Raw genomic sequence first — 26561 nt, 5'->3', positions numbered from 1 at the left:
AAAAAAAATTATTTCGCCCAATTCTCAATTTTCTCTTTTTTTTACTATTTTAATAATTATGGAAGCGTATATATAACATTTTGTAATTTGGATCTGTCAAATACGTCAAAAATGTGTTATTATTTTATTAACAGGTAGGGGATATATAAGTGGGTAAACTAGTAGATTTGAGAACATATTATATATCTCAAATCTACTTATATTCCTACCGACATAATTATAAACCATAAATATTCTTACTTAAAGATTATCTATTTCATAATAATTATTAATTAATAATCAGTTCAAATAAATGTCTCTGTCTCTATTACAATTCTTTTTTCAAACTTACTTCCGGCTAGTAGGTACCATAATATTGATTATTTCGATTTGACAGCTCGTAGTAGAAAACCGCATGCATACGAACTCTGGCAGCATATAAGGTAGTATCTAACACAGCCGCCATAATAAAACGGAACCGGAACGTAACAAACAAATGTACAGACTAATGAAGGCTAAAGGGTCTAGTTAATACAAGACTTCGTCATGTTCAGTCAATTACCTATTAATTAATTAATTGGATTAATATATTATGAACCTGTATTTCTTTCCTACATTACATTATTATTTCCGTGATATGAAATATATAGGTGTATGGAAATATTTCTATGAACTGTATGGGTGTATGGAAAAATTCCTACAAAATATATAGGTTTACGGAAACATTACTACAAAATATATAGGAGTACGGAAACATTTCTACAAAATATATAGTTGTATCGAAACAATTTTACGAAATATATAGGTGTACGGAAATATTTCTACAAAATGTATAGGTGTATCGAAACAATTTCACAAAATCATTTTTAAGTTGTTTTTAATTTTTAAGAATAAAACATTTTTCTAGTTTCCCTGTAATAATATATATAAACATTAGATCAATGCTTAAACTGGTATACACACACAAACATATTCAATAATAGAGTGAGGAAACTAACATACATATTTAGATATCTAAGACATATCCTAAATAAAGATTTATTCAGAATGACGTACTTTGCCTTCTGCCAATCAATAAACAATATGGAATTATAGGATGGACTTATGATATTTCTACCACGCAAAATTACAAATTACTATTACTAATTACTCTAACCGAACCAGGCAACTACTCGATATGGACAGAAACTTACTGAGGGAACTGGTAGGACTTTTAATGGGACGCTGCTATCTCAGGAGACACATGCAACTGTTGGGAGTGGAAAACACCAACATCTGTAGGAAATGTGAAGAGGAGGAAGAGACTCCAATTCACCTATGGTGCCAATGTCCCGCTCTACTGGGAATAAGGCTCAGATACCTGGGAAGACACAGTGTGGAACCAGAAGACATCGCCACATATCCAATGACAGCCCTGGTGAACTTCATAAAAGGGACCGGGTTACTGGCAAGGGAATGAGGTAAAATGGGAGATAGTACAATGGGCCTATGGCCTAAGTGCTCGCGGGGAACGTAAGTAAACCGCCTCCGACTTAAAAAAAAAAAAAAAAAAAAAAAAAAAAATTACCACGCAAAACACCTAAAAATTTCAACTTTAAATATAAACTGAATACGTATACATATAAATAAAGAAACAACGAACATAATAACACATCCCGCTCTACACACAAGTCTATTTGTATTATGGTGATACATCTTACAATATTTAAATATGTATTTAGCGCTGTACTGTGTGGGTACTTTTTCTTACTGCATACAGACTAAAGATCAAAATCTTGACAGGCGAGATCTTCCTTCATTCGGTTTTTACCCGGCGTTTCACCGAGAAAATGGCACCCCGGCCCCGCCCACGTGGAGCCCTCCGCCCAAATATCCAGCCCAAGATTACCACCCAAATATCCCGCTCAATTCCATCCAGAAACTCCCACCAACATCCCCCTCCCGTCCCCAAACCTTATCCTTACCCCCACCCCCCCATGCCCTAGACTCTCGAAACTCGAAATAGCACGATTATAAATTTCGTCACGGACACCCAAAGACGCTTTATGGGGAATTAAATTCTAATTATAATCCCAGAGGAACTTATACGGCCAGAGCTTAGTCGTCTTTATTACACCGAGAAATCAGTTAAACCAATGCCAAGTAGTAAAAAGATTTAACTTTGTATTTTAAATAATAATAATTTGTTTATCTACATCAAGAGAAAATAAGGATTTTGTAAATAAAAATACAATTTTTTTAAATTAATTATTACTAACTACTTTGGTAGGTATTCTCAACGTAATAAATCCATCACAAACAGATTAGCGACTATCTTCTGACATACGCCTTAAAAAACCTGCTTAACACTCTGTGACTCTTTAGTTTTTATACACAATTATCTGCTAGATGAAGTCCTCGGCGTGGCTTAAGTTTCACGCAGAATTTTTCTAAATCAGATGCAGACAGTATTTGTTCTCTTATTTTAAACATCAGGTGTGCAAAATTTCATCAAGAAGTATCAAAATTCTTCTTGAAGGGGTGGGAAATGGAGATGGAAGTAATTTTTCGAAATCTCACGTAGAAAGTCAAGGATGAAAAAAATATTAAGACAATCGTCTGTCAATACAAAAATCTTAATTAACTTTTTTTATTTAACTAAGGAATTGGTAGACCTAATATGATTCGGAAGAATATTAAATTTAAGTGGTGCCTGATATAAATAATTTTTTTGACCAAAACAAGTTTAAGTATGTTCAGCCAAAAAGTTCAATGTAGAGCTAATTCTAGTTGTCCGTTATTCTTTACTTTATACTTAGATTTATAAGTAGTATATTTGTGGCACGTTCTATAGTGGATGTTACTCCCAGTGTAATACCACTATTCAGAATTTAAACGTTGTCTGAAATGGTTATGACCGTGTTTGGTGGACCAGATTTACAGAGCTAGTTACTCCCTTACCTTCTTCTTTCCAATCTTCTTCCCCACCCCACTACCTTCAGCCTCACAACATACCCCATTTAAGGATGACATTATCTCACAGTTATCACAGAGTCTCAAACATTATCAAACAGTTGGGAGCAGTTGACACTTTTGTGCGGTTTCACATAAAAATAAAAATAAAGATTAAAATAATGGATAGTAGTAGCAGCGTTGGTTTTCCGCTGCCAGTTTGATAGTCTTCTCTTATTATCTTAAATTGACAGTAAAATGTAACCAAAACCCCCATTACTGAAGAATATATATAATAAAAATCTTAAATTATTATTGAATTACAGGTAAATTGCCTCTTCTACGTCTGTATTGTCATACTCCAACCAGATGAAAAAGCTTTGAAGACGGTGACTGAAGCCTCGAGAACTTTATTGAAAGAGTGCAGCAAAACAGGCAGTGCAGTGGCAAGGGCCGGTACATTCCATTTGGTGGGGGTAGGAATCCGGGAGGGTTTTTATTGTGGGGGTCGTGGCATTTTCAGACGGCCGGCATAGTCCAGTGGTAACGCATTGGACTGCCAATCCGAAGGTCGCGGGTTCGAACCCGGCGTGCGCAAATAAATTTTATTTGATTAATTTGTGTTATTTCACAATTAATCAATTAAAATAATATATAGTATATTTGCGGCACGTTCCAGAGTGGAAGATACTACCAGTATCGCCCTGGTGTAAGACCACCATTCAGAATTGAAACGTTGCTCCAAATGGCTTTAGCCGTGTTTAGTGACTAGATCTGAATAGCCAGGTACTTCCCCACCTTCCTCTTTCCCTTCCCCACTTAGCAGTTGGGACTCTTGTGAGGTATTCACTAAAAAAAAAAAAAAAAAAAAATTTCAGTTCTTACCATGGCTTGGTCCGGATAATACTGGGCTTCGCTCTCGGAAGGCATCTTCGCCACCCAACGACTACACTATTTTGCGCGTCGTGATACGTCCCTCACTGTAATTTAATAGGTAACTTGGTGCGTACATTCGAAGTAACTGGTTCCACACTAAGACCTAGTGGTTTTGGAAGACACAAAACGGTAAGAACACTTGAAAATTTAACGAGAGTGAGAGAGCTATCGAATGGTCGCCTAGGCCCTCTGCACGAAAGCATGCAATTGGATTGGGCATTGCTGACAGCTCACCAAGAAAGATTTTGCATCTTGACTTATCATTCTAGCCCTGCAAAATTATGATTTTCCAAATTATGTTGAAGCTTCCTGACTATGAAAATCGCATTAAAACTTTTTTGAAGAACTAACGGAGAAAAAAGATCTGGGAGAACGGTGCTACGGCCCATACTGCTCGAGTTTCAATGACAAAACTGCGACAGATGTTCCCTGCGCGAATCATTTTTCTGAGGGGTGATGTGGGGTGGCCAGCGCGCTCACCTGATTTGAGCAATTTCGACTTTTTCCTGTGGGACTATCTGAAAGAAAATGTTTTTAAACATCAGTTTTACACCTTGAAAGAACTCAACGAATGAATTCGAGATATGTCAAAATGCGGCCGAAAACATCAGAAACCGCCTTAGTCAATCTATCGCTGCTTAGGGGCATGATTTTTCTGAAATCATCTTCAAGACTTGATGCATAACACGTCATGATGTACCCATACAAAAAAAACTCATTTCTATAAGTTACGCCATTATTTTAATAGCCCTCCAAAACTGCACTGTCTGTTTTGCTGCACCCTGTACAAAGTCTGGAAAAGAAAGTTTTATTTAGCCGACATCAAATAATACATATTTTTATAATTAATAAATAAATGTATGTCTATAATTGAAAAGTTGTGAATTTCGTATAGTTTATACAACTCCTTTTTAAAATTTAACGAGTTTGCTTTTTCACTATTTTGTGAAATTTCAATGTCAATCCGATGGTAAAAGATCATATCCAAATATTATTAAAAAAGAACAAATTTGTATTTTTCTAATACAACATTTTATCTCTATTACACATTTCAATACTAGAAAAAAAACTTCCAGTCGTTTCCCACCCTATTATGTGTCGGACCATTATAAAACTGGAGTTACATATAACGAGTTTTAATGAAGACGTATCATTTTGTGACAGATATGGCATTATATGGTAAAGTAAGTAATCATTGTTACTATCGTATCATAAAATTGTATTTGAGTTTCATGGATTCCCTTCTTGAATAAAATGCTAACGCATTTCACATAAAACTGTTTCATACACTGCTGCATCCATCTTCTCGACATTATTATTTTCATTTGCCAAACAAATACCATTTCTATGGAATTGAAAGCACGTTTCCAATTGCAAAGTTGAGTTCATACTGGAACCGATCGCTTTTAAATGACAGGTTGCCATGGTGACACACTTTACTGGGTAGGTTTATAGGTACCCAGGGTTGAACCAGTAGTCAATTAATGCAAAAAAATGTTTTAACAGTTACTCAAACGCAGCTCGTTCAAAAGATAACCGACGAAGGCAATTTTAAGCAGTGATGTATTATATTTAGGTGAGATATGGAGTAAAATAAAAGGTTCATTTTTTTACCTCCAATTGACCTCTAACGCTCACAACGCTTCGCTTCTCATTGTATAGCTCTACGATTATAAAACTCTAATATGGGTGTTATAAAATAATTCAAACACCTCCATTTTGGGTGTGGTTAAAGAAGATGAGAAGAAGAAGGTCAAAACAGCAAATTTCAAATTATAAATGATTTTATTATGTGATTGGGCTTTGGAACTATGTACCAAAAATAAGACAAGACGCCATATTGATTTTTTTTTTATTCTGTATTTGGTGATGATCTGGCTTGTAGTCACACAGACCATCAGGGAATAATTAAATTCCCTATGAAAAAAATGGATTTTTTTTATTTATTTTTTTATTTATTCAATAATATTGTTATTGGGTTTATAAAAACAGTTTATTTTTAAACAAGTTCTGCTGTGTAATTATTATTACGCGTGACAGCTGTTTCGCCCTCTGAAGGCATTATCAAACTGTGGGTAGCCCACTTACAGACGATACATTTATATTATTTATAGGTAGGTATTTTAATTTCAATTACTGATTTCTTAATTGATTTTTGAGTAAGATATTAGAAATTATTAATGGTTATTACCCCAGCAAAGTTTCCCCAATTAGTGTAATGTTTAAATTTGACTGAATGTCTTAATGTTAGTTATTCCCAAACGATGACTCATAGGGTTATTTTAATAGCATAATTAAGTACTTCATAGTGCACTCATATTTGCATTAGGTTTGAAGATATCTAGTAGGGGTGAACGAATTATATTTGTTTGTTCATTAATTAGAATAGCTTTCGGATTATTAGAGTTTTTGTTAATTTCTAACTGTTCTAAAAGATTCAGTTTAGAACAGTTAGTCAACATAATTTTTTTTCATCCCTTAAAGAGTGAAACCAATCCGTCCCTGTAAAGCACCCAATGAAAGAACCGGCTTAGAATGTAACGTGTTGCCGCAAATATGTCACTAAAGCTGTAAGGTGTTAGTTAATCAAATAAGTTTTCGTAAGTTGGGATTAAATGCCGTCCCGTGCAACTATTCCATAATAAAATATCACGTCAACTTTTATTTATAAGAATCTGAGAACAATTACGAGATATTATAAATGTAGGATTTGAGAAGCTGTAAGTATTGTCACGAAGCAGATCTCTCAAACGCATTTTAAAAACCCCGCAAAACTAACTTGGCAGCATAGAACGACGCGCACATTCCACTGCGCACCAACGTCAAAGCCCCAACGGTTTTTGTGACCAGCGGCGACCACCATTCCAAATCTAGACTTAGTCTCAACAACACGTGCGGTTTTCCACTATAAAACCGGTCTCAGACGCTGAGTGCTAGACCCCGTTCCCGCAACATTACTAAAGTCTAGCACGCGCCCGTTTCGCTCGTGTAGACGATCACAACCTTGGTTACCACTCCACAATGACTGTGAGTAACACCTCGATGGTCTCGCAACTCCTGCATCCCCCGGGACAACTCATGTAAGCGTATACCAAACCTTTGCCCCATCATGTGCCTTCTTTTAATGTCTGTTAAACACGTCTGCCAGTCAGAGCAAAAACGAGAAAGAAATTGTTCAATTCAATCAGACGGGAAATAATTTAGGCTGTATACTGTGTCCCCATTTTGTTTTATACAATGTACCTGTTGACTGTACATACACTCATTTATCACTCCCATAGGAGTTTCATTTGCCGAGGGAAGTGGAGTCTAGATTGTTGAATGTCCCCCGTGGAAAGGCATTCCTTGCCGACCCTAACCTGAGCTAAATAATTAGATTCTCATGATTCTACCACTGACAATGCCTTTCTCAACACTGGCGCATAACGTGGGGAGCTCCAAACTCAACACTGGCGCCCCACGCCAATTCTCAACACTGGTGCCCTGAGTAATTCTCAACAGTATTTATAAGAAAAATATTTGCCTCAAGACCATTGCATTTCAATAAAAGAAATTTACCAAAAAATTTCGACATCTAAGCAAAGAAATTATAAAAAAATACATGTGACAATTAATTAAAATTGATTTGTAAACATCTTATCAATGATCTGTACAGGATCGGGTTTTTTTATGTAACAGAATAAAAGATTTACGCATTCAATAATAATTGCGTCCTAAATTAAACAATATTACAAAAATGGCTTGCTTAAGTATGAAATGTGATACCGATTGCATCATGGTTGAAGACAGCTAGAGGCAGCAACTCATTTCGGTTTGAAATGCAGCAAATAATCTCCTTGTTTGTTCTAGAATCGCCTTGTCAATTTTGTCCCCAACATAAAAGCCCGTGATCGGAGATGCTTGTCGATTCCTCCTCCTCCAAGGATAGTTTACAAGTTTTATAAAATTTGGTTGTTGATTTGAACTCCTCAGTTTTTGTGATCCGATCGCAGGTGTGGCAACCGATGTGTCTCGACAAATTCCAGCGGTGGCAATCTAATCTATGCACAATGGTTAATGTGTATACACTGTTGGTGTCACACACCGAAACCATCAAATTACGAATACAAATCAAGTAGATGGATCCACACATCTTGTTACAAATCTTTTATGTAACATACAAGACAGGTTATATTTATAATAACTAAACAAAAAACTAAAGATAAACATTTAAAAAAATACTAACGGACGTACGATAGAGTACGTAAGCAATAGTCATATGAACGGTCCTCTAAAGTGATAAGTCAATTATATAAAACAACACGCGTTGTCAAAATAACTAATCTTCACTCTATTAACCCGCCGTGTGCTGACTATTTTCTTCATTACCACATTATGTGTTTATATATTATTGTGTTCCCACAAACCGTTCTGCAACTCGTCGTGAAAGGAGTTTATAAATTGATTCTTTGTGATAAATCAGGGATTTATTAATAATTCGCGTATTACAATGGTGACTCTATAGTCGACCTAACTAGAAGCGGGCTAATTGAGATCTGAGAACAGTAAATTTGTCTGGGAGAATGCTCACTGGCCCTGGCAACTACTGGCTACTAGCTGCCATCTTACGGACTTCCACGCAAGCTCTATGCACTGCCCTCTATGAGTGCATCTGTGAAGCTCTTTCTTCCCAACAATATATATCAATTTTTTTTATAGGTAGTATGATGTACCTAATCTATCCTAAGTATTTTCCCAAGAAAAAAACAACCAAACAACAACTTTTCCCAACCCTATATACAAGTATATGTAGAGATATGATTTTTTGGATCGTGCCTATCGGCTACAGCGGCGCACGACAAGACGGGTTAATTCATTTATGCATAAGTCAAACATTAAGAAAAAAGAAATACTTATTTCGAAGAATCTTTTGTCAATCAAATTGTTTTTGTGCTTATTTTTCGGTTTAAAAACTTTTCATCGACGAGGAGCGTCATAGACGAATAAAAAGAACTACGAATTTTTAAATTTAGAACGATGTAGTCTATAAAATAATGATGTCACTATGAAATTTAAGTACCTCAAAAATTTAAAACAATCAAAAATACTTTATTCGGTTACGTCTCTTCTCGTTGATGAATTGCATTGGTTAATCTCTTAGTCTGATTATTGTATGGGAAAGTTTGGAAAACTTTAATCAATTAAACACAGGAACTTAGTTAGTTAAATCAATCACCCGTCAAAGGGGAAATTCTTGAAAATATTTCTGTTTGTAAGAAAGAAATTATCTACGTTTTTACAGGTTATATCAAACGTGTAAAGAACCTACGTATTTATACTGTCACACCAACATATTTTCTACAGACATCACTACTAGGGTGACAAAAGATGAAGAAGTTATTGCACTACACGATTACTGAACTTACATTCGCGTCATGTTTTCAGCGTCTCGAAATGAAGGTATTGTCTCCTCACGTACATTCGACCACAACCCCGGTACACAGTATTATACTGCCGGATAACACAATCCGGAACACCTAGAATAAGCTGTGCACGCGTTGACTCGTATTACCTTCTGGAATCCGTGTTCGTTAAGATTGATAATTATATTATCATTTAGAAATTCAGCGCAGTGTGATATTAATTTATCTTACGAAATCGTAGTGAATACAGGGAAATTGCCATTACAAACAGCCATTGAATGTTTAATTTGAAGCAGTAAATTTAAATGCTACAGACATAGAAATGGTACGCGGTAAAATGGCTGGCTTAGGAATTTCTTAAAAGTTGCATCGCCGCAGCGCAAACGTTCAGTTTTCAAAGATGCTGTTCCACCTGAAATGCGTAGAATAATAAGAACTCAAAAATTTAACATTCTTACGTCAGTCGTAAGAATTCAACGAAAAAATGTGACATTTTACAAATAGACGAAAAAAAGCTCCAAAAATATTTCCTTTGTAATACGAGATATTTCTCGAATCATGTATTGTGTACGTGCGAGTCACATTGTGGGCAGCAAAACGGCTTACCTAATTCTATTTCCAAATCATTTGAAATATTCAGCATTCCCAGTGGCCGTCCAATTGTTGTATATACCTTATATTTGCTGACCTCGTGTACACATCATGTGCCTCCAACCTTCCGACAACTTATTTCCTTCTCCCCTGGCATTTCTCTCACGGTGTCAGCTTATGACAGTTCCCAACCGCAAATCCTCCCCCGCCAGCCGAGCAAGATGTACCGGGAACACATGTAAACATAGTACAGCACTTTTCGGGATAGCTACACGTCCGTGATTTGCTTTGCAGTATGCATGATGCGGTAACTGTAGATCTTCCGGCGTTTCTGCGACTCTGGTCACTGAGTTCGGTATCCATTTGTGTTTCGGTTCGCCGTATTCATCAACAATTAAGGCAATGGGGACCCTTGAATATATTTAGTCAAATAATGGAACCTGAGTAAGGGTTGGTGGTTACTTGGATATCTTGCAATGCGGTCCTCCATGAATAATATTAAAAGTACTTATTACAACGTGTTGTACCTTGCGACTAGCTGGGGTAGTAATGTCCTAAAGTGGATAAAACATTTTTTTCTCAACCCCGTCTATTAAATATTTAATTCATTTTGTATCGAATAATTTCATTTATTTATTGCATCTCACTATCCATTAATCATGTTTTTTCTCACAAAAATCAACCTCACTAGGACTAAGTTAACAATTTACATTTGAGTGAAGCAAACATAGAGTAATCACAAACATAAAGCAATACTACAAACAAACACAAAATATAAAACATAATAAAAAAACAGTAGGGTAATTCGACAGTGCATCGTAACAATATTTAAACCATAACTAATCATTAATCATAATTCAAAAGAAGACACAAAGTAGATAATAAAGAAAGCTAGGGTGACATTCAGTTTTTAACAAATGGGACTTATTTAAAATCTTATTATTTAAGGAAGGACAAGGATGAAAAATTATTAAGACAAGCATCTAAACTTACTTTTTAAATTTAACTAATCAATTGGTAGACTTAATATGATTTGGAAGAATATTAAAGATAAGTGGTGCCTGCTATAAATAGTTCCTTTTACCAAAATAAGTTTTAGTATGCACCACCGCAAAGTTCAATGTAGAGCCAATTCTAGTTGTGCGGGTTAGTTGTGTTATTTCTGCAAATTTGATATTGATAAAAACACGACAAAAATTATTTTGTAAGTTCATAATATGTAGGCAATCTTGTGGAAATGTCAAAGTAGAAATTAAAATGTATTTACGGCGGCAATCGTCAGACAAATTACAGTTAAAAAGGGTTATTTATTGATCGTTACCATTCTAAGATTTTGTTAGAAAACTACAACATTTCGACTAGGACGACCAAATAAAAACATACTATCTTTTGAAGTTATTTATTTTTGGGGTTTATGTCGTGTCGCTATCTCCTTCTTTAGCCGATGTTTCTGAAAGCTTTGAAGTGTCCATCATCAGGGCAGATGTGTAACATTTTATCGTTTGCTTTTGTGGTTTTTTTTAAATTTTATTTATTTTTTCATTTCGCTTACTTCAAAAACGCATTAAATTAATAATTGTATAGATGTGCATATCATAAACAACACTCATACGACTGAAAAAAATAAATATTTCATAAAATATATTAACAGTTTATAAATTTTTTTGTTTATAAATGTGCAATTTATTTAACTGAGAAGAAAATTTCAGATTTCCTCACTATACTTATACATTATCAGCCTTGCTAAAAAACGCTATGAAAATTTTATTTATTTGATAAACGACCGTGTATGTGAAAACGTTACTAATATGGAAACCGAAATAATAAAGTTCACGGAAAAATATATATATATTTCCTACACAGACAAAAGGGTTGTTTATTTGTTGTATAATCGTAAAATTTTTTATCGAATTTCAAAATATTTCTACTATATTTTAAATGTGCTATATATTTCTTCGTTATGAAGATTTCGTAAAAACATATACGATTTTAAGAATTTTAGATTATTAAATTACCTTTTCGATTAATGTATTAAAAATATTTAAAAAATATTTTTATTTTACTCCAAACGTCGAAAAATCGTAGTGAATGCGAAAATTTTAAAACACCTTTTATTTAGGGAATCTGCAAGAAAACAGTCACCTAACTTTTTATCTAATTTACACAATAAAAAATAATTTTGATGTTTAGAAATTCATTGTTAGCTCAATACGAACGTTGATTTTTAGTATTTATATTTACCTACACATAAATAAAACATTTATGTTTTTAAAAAAAACATCACTCTATTACAATTCTTTTTAAATTCAAGCGGTAGCAGTCATTTAAATATAAAATGTCTGCTCTAACCTCACTTTTTCAAGACGGGAATTTCACGTGTCAATCTGCTGAAATGCGACGTTCTTTTGGAGCCTAGTTAAATATATTTTTTATTAGTACTAACTCGAATCTAATTTTTTTTAGTATTTATATAAAGTGTAACAAAAGCACCGTTAACGGTTGAGAAGTGATTTTTTTAGTAAGTCTATAGGTATTCACCAATCAAACATTATATTTTATTTATTTATTTTATTTATTTATTTATTCATTTTTGGGAAATCAACAGTTTATATTTTTACAGATTGTACATAAGTAAAATAGCCAAAATAAAACCAATTACGGATTTCCTCCTTGTGACTTTACGTAAGACAGCATTAGAAGAAATAATTAAATTTATGAGAAATGTGAAGTTATAATTATATAAAATAAAAGAATTGTATAAAATAATAGAACAAAATAATACAACAAAAATAACAAAAATAAAGTGGAAAAAAAAACTAAAATTTATATAAAATAAAAGATTATCGATACATTGGTAACCATAAGAATACAAACAATATTGTGCATATTAGTTGGTATGTAATTTATTTTAATATTGTTCAATATGTTGTAGAAGACGTCAGTTGCGGATTGAGTATTCAGATGGTTCAGATTATGATCCCAATCAATTTCGTTTAGTTTTGTGTTTATCATTGAATAATCTGCTTTTCTAAATTGTAATACTTGCTTTGTGTTAGTTTTCAGGTTTTTATTTTTATTTTTAATAGGAATTGAAATTAGAAGTGTTTTATGATAAATATCTTCTGGTACTAATGAAATGTTATTGTGAGTAATTTTCAGTTGTATGTTACTTAGAGCTAAATCAAGAATGCGATTATTTATATTATTACTCTGAGAGTTATATTGTTGCAGATTATTAAATGATAAAAATTCTATAAAGTTAAAATGGGCGGGATTTAATGAATTGATGGGTTCAGTGTACATATAATCACAGTTGTCATTTATTGGTAACCAAAGTAAGTGAGGTAGGTTGTAGTCTCCCACTATAATGAAACTGTCATTATTGTTATCCGTCATAATCTGTGATACTTTGTTTATGTGAGAAATAATATTTGTAAGATGTATATTGTCAGGTGGGACGTACGAAGTACATATGTGAATTTTTTTACAGGAAGTGATATAGTTACCCATATGTCTTCCGCTTCAGAATCCCATTCTAGTTTTTGATCAGAAATTAATTTACTTTTGACTGCAATTAAAACTCCACCACCGCGATTTTGATTGAGGTTATGATTGATAGTATAATTCTAAAGATTCCATTGTATTAAGTATATAGTGCAGTTAATATAAAGTTGCTGGAAAGTTAGTTGATGGAAATATTGTATGTTTTTAGTTTTTCTAGATCATTATAATTATTTATGCAATGGTGATTTGTGTTTTCATTAAGTCTTACATAAATTTTACAATTTTTGATCCAAGATATTTATAAAATATCTGGTATATTAATTTAATTTTCCCATTTTATTACAAAATTCTTCAAGCATAAATAATGTCCTTCAAACACCATATTTATAATACAAACCTTTGAAGCAATTAATTATTGCACAATCGAACTCAATTATTATTGCCGTCTGGGGAAGTTTCTCTCAATAATAGCTCAGTGCGCATAGAGACAATAGATTCAGCTGCATAAAGACCACCGGAATCGGGGTGCAGTCAGTGCATCATTCTGATAGTTTGCACTTCGGCAAGTTTTCCTCCGAGTCTAATTAATCTAACGCACGACTTAAACGTGGCTGGGAGAGCCATTCACCCAGAATTATTAGCGATGGCTCCCTAATCGCTAGGAGAGGTAATCGATTAGCTCATGATTCATCTCCTCGCATACTAAAGAAGCTGGAAACAATCTAGAACAATGCCTATTACCTATCTGCTAATAAATGGTTCGTGACAAAAGAAGATAAAAATAATGAATAAGGGCATAGTATGATTTCGTGTTAGAATACTAATGAAAATTACACTAATGCTATATTGCTACATCTTTTATAAGTAAAAAACTTTATTTATCGATATAATATATCATCGATGAAGAAGAAAATAATAATAAATCTAAAGGGAACATGAAGCAGAAAAGGGTAAAGAAAAATGTATGGGTAACGGCCTCAACTGGGAATCAAACCCAGAACTTTTTTGCTAACCGTTGGGGCCTAATTATTTTCAGTCATATCTGGCGATATCATATTTGAAATTCAGAATTAACGAAATTATCTTCCATATTTGTAATAAGCATTTACTTTGTGGCTCGTCACAATTATTCGATAATTCGTCGAAATTATCTTCGACTAATTTTTCACATATTTTTGCCTGCTATCTTTTTGAATGATAACAAAAGTTGTAAAAAAATTATTTCTAACCTAGTTAGTGTCTCGGATAAACATATCCGATTTTTTTATTAATATGGGACACCTATTGACTTTTTCTAAGAGTCTAAATGAATATTCAATTTGATTGGAATAACCTTGTTTAATAACTTTTGAAAGTTATACATATCAATGTAATATATCATTGAAGAAGAAAATAATATTAATAAATCTAAACGAAAAATGAAACATAACAAGACACAGAAAAAATAAAACGGAATCAACTGACAGACATGACACGGATAGCGATTTTTTTTAGTATAATAGAGAGTAAATTTTAATATAATTTAGTATTATAATACAGAATATTGAAGAGGTTTTTCTAATCGTTTGACGGTCATTATTTGCATATATTGATTTGTCCCAAAAATCTATCGCAAAACATGTAGTTGTTATTATCAGACCGTACCACTTTTTTGTATTTTACCGTAAGTAAATAAGAAAATTGAAACAAATATCAGTAGTGTCAATTTTGTTTGAGGTAAGAATTAAACTGATATACAAAACGTTTTGTATCTGACGTCGAGGGATAGTTTAACCCTATTTTTGATTAGATTATCCCCATAAAATGTATTTGTTTCGACGCCAGAAAATTAACAACTTAAACCGACTATCACAATGCGAAAAATCTCCCGGAGCGCAGAAGTTGATGTAGATAAATTAATGCATCCCAACTAAAACAAATGATACTGAAAGCAACATAAACCACATCCCAAAAGGGTCCGGTCGACAGGGAAAGACATGACGTGACCGGAAATTAAGGTTGAAAGATTTACCTTGCTGAAACTCAACGCTCCTGTTAGCTCAATCCATGAATTTAATCCGTACAGCAGAATTCGTAGACCGATCAATACGAATTTAAATATGTTTGTTAAAAGACGAGTTTCAAATCGGATTTTGCAAAACTGTGTGGGATGGGTATTAATTTTAAATAGTTGTGAAATTATTTTGAATTTCCAGAAATATTCATAACAGAAAGTACTTTATATAATTTTGCGAATTGTTCGCGTAGCATTACATAAATGAGTTACAAGTTTGTTTAGATATTCGATGCAAATCCAAATATTTATGATTTTTTACAACTTTGTTCGTCGTATTTTAGACTGTCAGTTGATTTTGTAACCCTTACAAAAATGCGTACTTATTTACAGAAGTCTAATTTTAAACGGCGTGTTCATTTAATTTTGTTTTTTTTATGTTTATATTTTTTTATGTTTATAATTTTGCATCTTTGGTAAAAAAAAAATGCTCGTCCTTCCTTCTTCTTTAACCTGTCGTGTGCTGACGATAAATTTTCGCCGTGTGTCAACTGATTCAGTTTTCGTAATAACTCGTGTGTTTTTTGCGAAATAATGTTTTTGTAAATTGTGCCGTCGAGATAATGTGTGAATAATATATTTTTTATGAGAGCGTTTGGGTCCCTCCCAGGCGTAGCGTGTTTAATTCCTCGGCTGGTTAAGTCCTCCATCACAACACAAGCAACATTTTCCGCTTATTGTGGTGGTAGTATGAGATTTTTTTAAATTTAGTCAGGTTATTCGTAACCCTAGAATGTGTGTCTTTCTTTAATATATATATAGGAAATTATATTATAAATATATATATATTATAATTTCTCATTTACCATTTTCACTGGAGTATTTACTGCGGCGCTCGACAAGTTAATCAACCATTTGAACAATCTAACAATGTTTAGATTGGGTTTAAAATAAAATTATTTAGTATTTATAGTATTTATTTTCGAGTGGGAAGTCCTTCATCTTATAGGTTTGAGAACAACAGCTTTTTATGTAAGCTATGAATTATTATTAATAGCATATTTTATTTTCACAGTCTGCTTTAATATATTCAATACTTCTGTGAACAGCAACTATAATGAATTTTTTATTTATTTAATAAATCAAAACCAAAATTTTATCTGAAATCATAAGATTTCATAAGCTTATATACCTATAATTACTTTCATAATTATGAACCAAATATATTTATATTACATTTTTTTTATTCCAAATAAGAAATTATACAATTCTTTTAAAGAATCGTCACTATCTCAAAGACCCACCATAATAAATTGATTTATTTATAAATATAGTCTACATTCCTTGCAAAATCAATGTGAAATATTGTCCCAGCGGGTAAAATAAGAAGCGAGGTGTGGCGGCTGTCGATATCGACCGAATCCTACGAACAGACCGCAAACGAACTCAACCAATGAGTCGAAGGTAATCGGCGCGCAAATGCTCCGCGAGTTTTTAACATTAGTGAGTCAATTTATACTACTTCTGATTATGGTAAAGCTCTAATTACCGGCGAAAAATTATACCATTGTTTTGATTTCCTTATAATTTCCAGTACGAATTGTACAATATCTCAGCGTGTTTGTCGGCATTTTGAAGTCATCGTCGGATACCTGTGCCTGACGAGCGCTTGTAACCGATTGATGCCCGTGATATCTTACATCTGCTAAAAAGCCTGCTTAAAGCTGGCTATGTCTATACGAGTATGCCACAATGCCATAATATTAAAAAAAATGTTAATTAGAATGTCCAAATAAGCATTTCTCATTTGAAAAAATAATCTTTATTAGACAGTAAAAACGACCACCATCTTAAAACAGAAGCGTAACATTCAAATGAAACGCAAAACGGTCGAGTTAAAATTTGACTTCATCACGCTCACAAAACTGAACCTGATGGTTTAGTTTCAAGTTTAGTTTCAAAACTTTGTTTATGACATTAATAAATTTATTTTATAATTTACACCCAGCGAACGGCCGCAAATGGACAACATTAACCCCTATTTAGAAATCTACGTGTAATCTGTAACAAAGCCATCTTACTTTAATCCTAACCTTTTCATTTTAATCCTCTACGGCGATGTTTTTATCTCTAACAACGTCCCAACCTACGTCCACGTTAAACTACGAAATACATTATCAGATGAAGGATGACATATTATGGCACTCGTTCATTATCTACCGAAGCGAGTATTTCCCATTGAAGTAATGTTCATATTAGTTATCTTCTGAAACAAGACCTACCCCCCAAATGAGAAATTTATCCTATGGAAGCTTTTATATAATAGGTATAATGGCGATGGGAACCAGCCTATTACAAAAATGGTTTTATACGTTACAGTAATAGTAAACACAACACATATTATGTTACTTTGGTTGGACATGGTTCTAACTTCACTTTACCTTGTTCTGAGACATGAGGTGTCAAAGTTTACGAAGACGATTTCTCATAATCTATTTACTGATGTTTGATTTCAAGGTTGAATCTTGTGTATAGTATTTAAGTTTAACATATTTATCCACTTGAGTGATATTCGGCATATTCTGCCGAGTTTTTAAAACGTCTTGAGTGATCGCACGTCATAATAAGCCATTTTTCACTTGTAGAATTCTCGCATTTACAATCGTAAATGCGAGAAAGAAATCTCTTAATATTTTTTTTTAAACATAGGATAAACGGTAAAATACGAACGAATACCATGATTTCAAAAAACAAACAGTTAAAAGGTTTTTCTCTTATTTCCAGGTGTCCTGGATGCGTAAACGTGATCTCCACATCCTGACTTCCCACATCTTCACCTACACTGGAGATGGAAGATTTGGAGTCATCCACCCAGAGTCATCTGATGACTGGAATCTGAGGATAGAGTATGTTCAGTCCAGGGATGCTGGAATCTACGAGTGTCAGGTCAACACGGAGCCCAAGATTAACATGGCGATCATGTTGAATGTTGAAGGTGAGTGATCTTCCGCAGTTTCATATAGGTACTCCTGGTGGTTTTTTATGATTATTAGTTTTTCGGACGCTAAGGGGGTATTTCACTATCTCTGATTATGTTCTGACTAAGCACTAATCCGCGGATTAGTCATTTTTTCGTTTTCACTATATCTGAATAACGCTAACGCTCGGGTTAAAGTTCGATTAAATTAAATTCAATTAAATCAGTGCTCGAACCTCACGTTAGGCGCTATTCCTCGAATCAAAGATGGCGTCAAAACATTTCGAGTTTGACAGCGGAGAAGTGAGTCGAATTTTGTTGCGAATTATTATGGATACCGAGGTTTTTGATTTACAGAAGCAGGTGAAAGGGCGGCGATGCGAAGGCCGCGAGTTTTAAGAGCTCGAATGAATTTGAATGCTTGTATGATCCATCCTGAATTATTTGATTGTGTTCAAAATAAGAAACAATGTATTAATTCGACACGAATCTATCTAAAATGACCTGATAATCAACATAACATAACCAAAAAAATGCACACTTTGCGGTGTGGCGGGAAATTTGTCAATTGGCGTTGACGTTAGCATTCCATAGACATTGCGGCAAAACATGACAGCCTTTGTAGTAGATTGGGTAACTGTAAACATTTTTCGATGTTGCCAGACTATTTTGAGTGTTATCTATCCGGAAGCTCGGCAACAATGGTGAAACGGTCGCCGTTGAATAACGAAGTTATTCTGATCTTTAAAGCCAGCCAACGGCTAGCTAGTCAGATATTTAGCCCAACATAGTGAAATACCCCTTAAAAGTGATTGAATTTCATTTACTTACGATGGGAATATTTTGTTTTATTGCCTTTTTGATCGATTCAGCTATCATGTTGTACATTGGAGAAGCTAAGTTAAGTTTCAAGTACCCCTTGTAGATCTTCTTTTATTTTTATTGATATCATTACATTATTTTTTTTTTCAATTTGATGGGAAAACAAATACATAGGTGAATGACATATAATATACGTAACCACAATAAGTAGTTTTTACTAGATAATAAATTGTAGTAAAATTGTTATTTTCATACTTTATATATATAGTTGTGAGTATACATAGATTGTTTTGATTTGTTAGTAAAATTCTTGCGTTTACCTTACTTGGTTAGTAAGGCGAAATAACAATTAATATATTTACAAATTTCCTTTATCACAATTCTTTAGGTTCCACTTATCTCTGCACCTACACCTTTGATTATTTCATATCTATGCTTTATGTGTGCAAAACATCATAGATATTATCAAAATTTCATAATCATGTGAATGACTTCATTACAGCATTTCTAAATTTTGATGCAGGTCAACAATTGTAAACAAAATGAAAAAAATGACGAATTTTTAAACATATTAGAACTCTACAAAACTACAGTCTAACTAATAAATGTGTATTATACTTTACACAACTGACAAGTAACTATTTACCCTACATTTATGATAGTTTATCAGTTGTATGAAATTAAAAACCCATTTATCAGGGTTTTGTTAGACAATAAGTAATACATATAACGTTAATTTACCTTTTAATTCACCTCTATCAAATATCTTGGACATTTTCTTCAACAGTCGTAATAAATATTCAATTCAGTTGTACTTGTATCAAATTAAAAACAAAGCATCATAAAATATCATAATGTTTCATACAACCCTCTCAAATATACTATGGTTTGGGAAAACCCGCTTTATTGCTTATATTTTGGGAAACAGCATCCCATTTTCTGGAACTTACTTTTTCCCATCTACGTCAGGGTACGGTGGGTCACGTCACGATCCGGTCGTATATCAGGGAGATATAAACCTAAATGGGGCTAAAAACGCAATAACCGAAAACTATGATTCAGATATCGCCCATCGCTTTTCATTTCTGCAACCCGGGTTCATATTCCCAAATAACCGGCGAAAAGAACCTTCGATAAATAATAAATAAAATATGTTTTTTATTCAGATCCAAGGGAAGAAAAAAATATCAATTACTTTTCTGTTAACCAGTTTTTATGGATAACACTAATCTTTGTGTTTTGGTATCTTACATTTTCATCAAAAAGATTTTTGCTGTTGCCAAACGATTTTCCTGGTTGTCTTGAGGTTTGTGTTTTCTTTATCTTTGTTGTTTTAATTGAATTAGTAATCAAGTAATTACTGCGAATAAAACTCCGGATCCAAGATCTTTCAAAGAAACTTTAGAATCGGGTGATTCACAACTTCCTCAGTTGAGATGATTAAAGCGACTCGGGGAATTTGAAGTAATGGTTGTAAATTGAAAAATTAATTTCAAATCATTTATTTTTAATCGATCCTTTCAACAATGAAAGTAATTGAAATATTTACATGCAATAATCAATAAAAAAGTACGAAAAATATTTTATATTTTAAGTCAAAGTAATTTATAACAAATTTTTGTTTTTTTGCTATAGTATCTACTTAGGTAAGTTTTTAGATTTTCACGGCCAAAAGCATTTTTGTTGTTTGTTTTTGGGGTGTTATGCCGTGTTGCGCTAACTCCTTCTTTAGCCGACGTTTCGGACAGCGTTGCAGTGTCCATCATCAGGGCAGATCCGGTAGATCCGAAGATGTGATTGAAGAGATGATGTGCGAAGATGATCTTCGGATCTACCGGATCTGCCCTGATGATGGACACTGCAACGCTGTCCGAAACGTCGGCTAAAGAAGGAGTTAGCTCAACACGACATAACACCCCAAAAACAAACAATAAAAAAGTATCTACTTAGTTGTAAATGAAAACAGAAAAAACTGCAAATTCAAAAAAAACTTAAAAGAATGCTAAAATCTCACGATCGCTTAATCTTCTTATTTTTAAAACCTCTGTTTCAATTTAAAAATAGTCTCCTGAAGTTGTTTGTACACACTTGATGCTTCTTGTCTTCCTGAAACAATTTCTATATAACGTATACCCTTCATTATCGGCATAAAAAAGTATTATCAATAACTAAAGTATTAATATAATAACTTCAAAATCAACTGTTTTGAACCCTTGTAACTTATAAGCTTACACATACCCACGATAACAACACAACACAATACTCTATTCTATCACAGTGTTCAGGAGCGCAATTATATTTATAATTCTCTACTGCAGTTTCACACTATGAGAAATCAATAATTAAGTGATAGGTTTAATATTGACTTAGTGAATTTTTAAGATATCACACGCTTGACTAGTTTGCCGACCAGTGAGAGTCTTGTAAAATATCAACATTGTCTAGTAACCATGTACATTAGAACTTGCGTCAGATCCAACAGTTTTGATTTTTACTGAGTTGTTTATGAGGTTGGCTCAATAAAAAATCAAAGTTTTCGACCTCGAGCGCCGAAAGCAATATTGTCAAAAATCCAAAAAAGTAAAGAAAAACGACGAAATTTTTTACATATCCTCCGTTTTTTTGATATTTTAACCATAAAACACAATTTTTAAGCATAAATAAAAATACTTTATCAAAGAATACTAAATTTCTAAAATACAGCTTTTTAATATTGATCAACCAAATCGAAATCCGTATTTTTGGAAAAAAAATATTTTTCAGGCGACATGGCTGGACTAACATGTTGACAGCTTATTAACTTGGATACCAATAGGTATTTTCCGAAAATTCAAATATTTTGTCTTTAGAATGGTCTTTATGTAAAAAATATATATTCATAAAAGTCATTACGGTGCGTATTTTGACAACATATATTTTTTTTTTGAAACAGAACGAAAATCCCCAATTGCTCCCAACCATCTGCAGCTAGAGAGATTGTTGTATCTGCAATTAGGGTACGCTGTAAGGCATAATGTGTTGGTGAGGGGAAGGAGGTGAGGACTTACCAAACATGTTAAAGCTAAAATATAAATTAAATTACTTTTTACAAAATAGAAACTGTACCCCGCCACGCATTGCTGTGGCTCAGTCTGTCTATGCAGATAAATAAACAATAGCGCGTGTTGCTTTTACGTCCAACAGATGGCGCTGTTAAATAAACATGTTTTTACCTGTCATAGGTGTCATCTGTATAGTACAGGTAGATAAAAACACGTGCTTATTCGATTGCAAAGTTGTGTCAACATTTCAGAGCAATCGGTGTAGAAATTTCAGAGATTTGAGATTTTGAACAAACGAACATTTACATTTTTTATTTATGTAAAAGTGTGTTTTTGGACAATATTTGTTAGATATAGACAACAAATATTGTTTTAAAACACTCTTTTACATAAATAAAAAATGTAAATGTTCGTTTGTTCAAAATCTCAAATCTCTGAAATTTCTACACCGATTGCTCTGAAATGTTGACACAACTTTGCATTCGAATACGCGCGTGTTTTTATCTACCTGTACTATACAGATTAGCATTTATTACTGCAATTATTTAAAGTTATATAACGGACATTATATATTATATATCTTATTCCATTGCTAGAGTATTTCTAAAGATCTCATCATTTGACGGTATTGATAGCTTTCCATTGGCGGATCTTGCAATCCTTTTCGGATGGGCGGGGCTCTATATATTTAAGTGTTTCCCTAAGATAAATGTCCTTTACGTGATGTGTTTGTGTTGTTGGTAGCATTCCAAACAAAACGTCGGGTACGGAGTTTATCGCGACGCCACTGGTCCCACACTCTTCGGAGATAGAGGGGAATTAGTCAGTAGTTTATGTACGGGATATTTCATAGAACCGTTTAGTTTTATATGGCAAGAAATAGGACGATCAATAAATGAATGAAATTTGAAAGGACGGCCTCCGTGTTTGAGGGGTAAGGCTTTCGACTAGCAATCCAAAGGTCGCGAGTTCAAATCTCGGCTTGCGCAAGAAAACTTAATTTGATTAATTTGTGTTATTTCATCATTTATTCAATTGAAAGACCGGTCAGTGGCTGAGTTGGCAACGCGTTTGGGTCCACCTAAGCGTCGGGCTTTCGATTTCTTGGCTGGCTATGTCCTTCATAACAACACAAACAAAATTTTCCGCTTACTCATTTTACCCTCATTTTTCGTGGTGGTAGTAGGAAATTTTCAAATATTGTCAGGTTATTTGTAACCCGGAAATGTTTGTCTTTCTCTTTGAAGTTAAAACAAAAAAACGAAAAACCAAAAAATTAAGGTATATTTGCAGCACGTTGGAGATATTCACAGTAGAAGATATTCTCAGTATCACCCTGGTGTAAGACCACCATTCGGAATTTAAACTATGCTTGAAATGGCTTTAGCCGTGTTTGGTGACCAGATTTGGGTAGTCAATTAATCCCCACCTTCCTCCTTCCCACCTCTTTTCCGTCCCCACTACCTTCAGCCTCTCAACATACCCCAATTGGGGATGCCATAGTATCACTGGTTCTAGACGGTTGGGAGCAATGGGAACTCTTGTGTGGTATTCACATTTAAATAAATAAATATTAATAATTCGTTGGAAGATTATTTCAATTTCACTTGTCATTGTAGGACGGTATAATTTTGGAAACACATCCGCATCTCAACAAACCTAACATAATATTATAAAAGAGCAGTCAAAAAGTATGCGTTAAAAAAACGACTATAATGTTGGTAGTTCTTAGTGGAAGCATAATAAAGTTAAAAATGACTGAACGAGATAGGGCCGGATTAGCTCAGTGGTAGAGGAAAGACCTGGCAAAGCTGAAGTCCTTGGTTTAGTACCTAGATGCGACCGAATCTTTTCTGTTTTACATTTTTCGTTGAAGAGTTGTAATTGATTTAATTTTATATCAATTGTACTCGTATTATTCTTGACCATGAATAAATAACGGCTTGCTGTCTTATCAACTATCCATGTATAGCGACGCATAATTTATCATAAATTTTCGTAATATGGTTTTTGAGGTAGGTAGTTGTTGTAAAAAATATGATCATATTCAGAATGAAGTTTGTTTTAAGCAAGGTAGATTTAAGACCACGTGCATTGTGCACGGAATACACAAGGTAGTGCTTAGGGCCAAGTTTACCTTACTTATCATCTTGTGCACTTTGAGCAAATTCCAGCAGTTTCCCTTTTGTATTAAACATTTCATAATCTTACAAGAAAATACTACCGTCTTCACTCACTTTTCCTTCTTGAAATTTTGAATCAACCTAAAAAATTGGTTTTACTACAGTACATCAGATTTATTAATGGATGTATACAAATATTATTTTTTTGGTTTGATTTGCAATGATTCGCTATGGCTGATCTTTCTCAGGCATCTCCGAAGAATTCCACCATTCACTACTGTATGCCACAATGATACTCTTAAATAACTACATTACATCGACATTAATACGCTTCCATATCTCATCCCAGTGCAGAGATATTGATTTAAGTATTTTTTTTATTTTTTATTTATTTTTTTTTATTTTTTTATTTTTTTTATTTTTATTTTTTTTACTGTACAATCCTCGGGCGTCCCCGACTTCTTCTACCATTCAAATCACTCACTACACTCGTAGCACTAATAAGAACAAAACTTAAAGTTTTCATCGAATTCAGTTGACAACTTTTTTTGAGGTTTGCGATCACAAACACACGCAGGCTGACTATTGCATGTATAGATAACGTACGTTACTTTTACCCTTAATCTGCGATTAGAATTTTTGGCAATATTTTATTCGCCCAGTAAAATCTTTGATTGAATGTACGTTTGAAGCTGTATAAGTTTAAAAAAAAAAACATTAATTAGTATTTAAATTGAGAGTCCAAGTTAGCTCGATCTTCCAAGTTAAGTTACCAACAAGAAGGTATTGGAAAACATCTGTTACTGGTTGCCATGGCTGGGTTTGTTGATTAATCACTGGAAAAGTTTAAATTGAAGATATTCCATTGGATTCGGGAGTGCCAAGTTTGTAGAATTCCTCCTAATGTCTTCAACTTGTTCTTCTGGGAACGTTGGGAACGTTGGATGGTATGACGGATGATTAAGTAAAGTTCAGTTACCCATGAATATCAAATTCTGTGGTTAAAGTAAGCAGTTCAAAAACACTTGTTCGATGGAAGATTTTTCACAATAGCACGAAAATGATTTATTGATGGTATTCTCTTTCCTGGCTTTTTTTGTTTCTACATACATAAATAAATATACTTTCTTCGGCACTTTACACATATGCCCTGATGTTGTATAGGAGAATACTAAATGGCTGCTCGAAACGTTGATTTTAGTAGCGTGAGGAAGAGCAATTCTGCAAATTACAGAAAAATTAATCAACATTCACAAGTTGTGAATGATGAATATTTGGAGCAGGTCTATGAATTTGTGTGTCTGGGAAGTATATTTACGAGAGATGGAGAAGCTGATAGAGATATTGAAAGAAGGGTTAATGCAGGGAACTCCATTAATTGCGGACTAAACCCAGATAGCGTTGGCAAAATATTGTTCTTTGAAGTCACGCGAAGATTGTTGTATTTAAAGGGCGTCACTCATTGACATGAATACAAAGACGTGTTATGTTCATACTTATCGAAAGAAAAATACAACACGTTCCTGTTTCTAGTTTGAAATCGAATAACCAAACGCATAAGAAAAGAATAGCCACAAATAATATTTGCGAACGAATGAAATGGTTACAGTTAACATCATTCATAGTTTAATAGAACGGAATGCACCAGAAAGAGATAGCTATTCAAAGAATATGCTTACGGGTAAAACAGCTATATTATTATGAACGCTCCTCGTTTCTATGTGCGTTCGTTGCCACACCAGTTGCATGACGTCACAGGCGAGCGACGAGCATTTTTGTATGGATGTCCGCGCGATAAATCGAGAGTAGTAGAATACAACGTACGTATTGTCACTAGGTTGTCCTTTATTCACTTATATATTTCTGTGTTCGCTGTGTCGCTTTATTTAATTTTATGTTCAACTTTTTTGAGTAGCATAAAGCATTGTGAATAATTGTATTTGTTGAAGTAATAATTGATTTTTGAGTCCATGCGAATGGAAAAAACAGATTGTGATTTTTGCTTGAGAATGATTTGTGCATATCTCAGGAAGGCATTTTTCACAAAAAAGATCCTAGAGCGACGTGTTTGTAGCAACCGGTGACAGCTCCACTGGACCTAGTTCAGTGAAACCAAGCACTTTGTCTCATCTAAGGCGACACTCGGGTGATTTTCGAAAAAAAAATTCGGCATAAACGATCTAAATAGTCTTTTAAAGAAGTTGGACACGCATCACGAATATGTTCTAGAAAAAAACACTCGCATCAACCTAATTATTATAT

At 33.7% G+C, this 26561-nt stretch overlaps 1 protein-coding gene across 2 annotated transcripts in view; it reads left to right on the top strand.

Moving 5' to 3' along the window:
* LOC149426023 (zwei Ig domain protein zig-8-like) overlaps positions 1-26561 on the top strand; it is a 920604-nt gene that overhangs the window by 839916 nt on the left and 54127 nt on the right. For both annotated transcript variants that reach the window (XM_089642903.1, XM_089642895.1), the window contains exon 4: positions 18121-18331. In XM_089642903.1, the coding sequence (XP_089499029.1) occupies positions 18121-18331 (211 nt within the window). The remainder of the gene's footprint in view (positions 1-18120; positions 18332-26561) is intronic.

This window comes from Hesperophylax consimilis, chromosome 2 (assembly GCF_061612785.1).
Source record: "Hesperophylax consimilis isolate HC1 chromosome 2, BYU_Hcon_1.0, whole genome shotgun sequence".
Taxonomy (NCBI): domain Eukaryota; kingdom Metazoa; phylum Arthropoda; class Insecta; order Trichoptera; family Limnephilidae; genus Hesperophylax; species Hesperophylax consimilis.
This window is presented reverse-complemented; position numbering and strand designations above follow the sequence as displayed.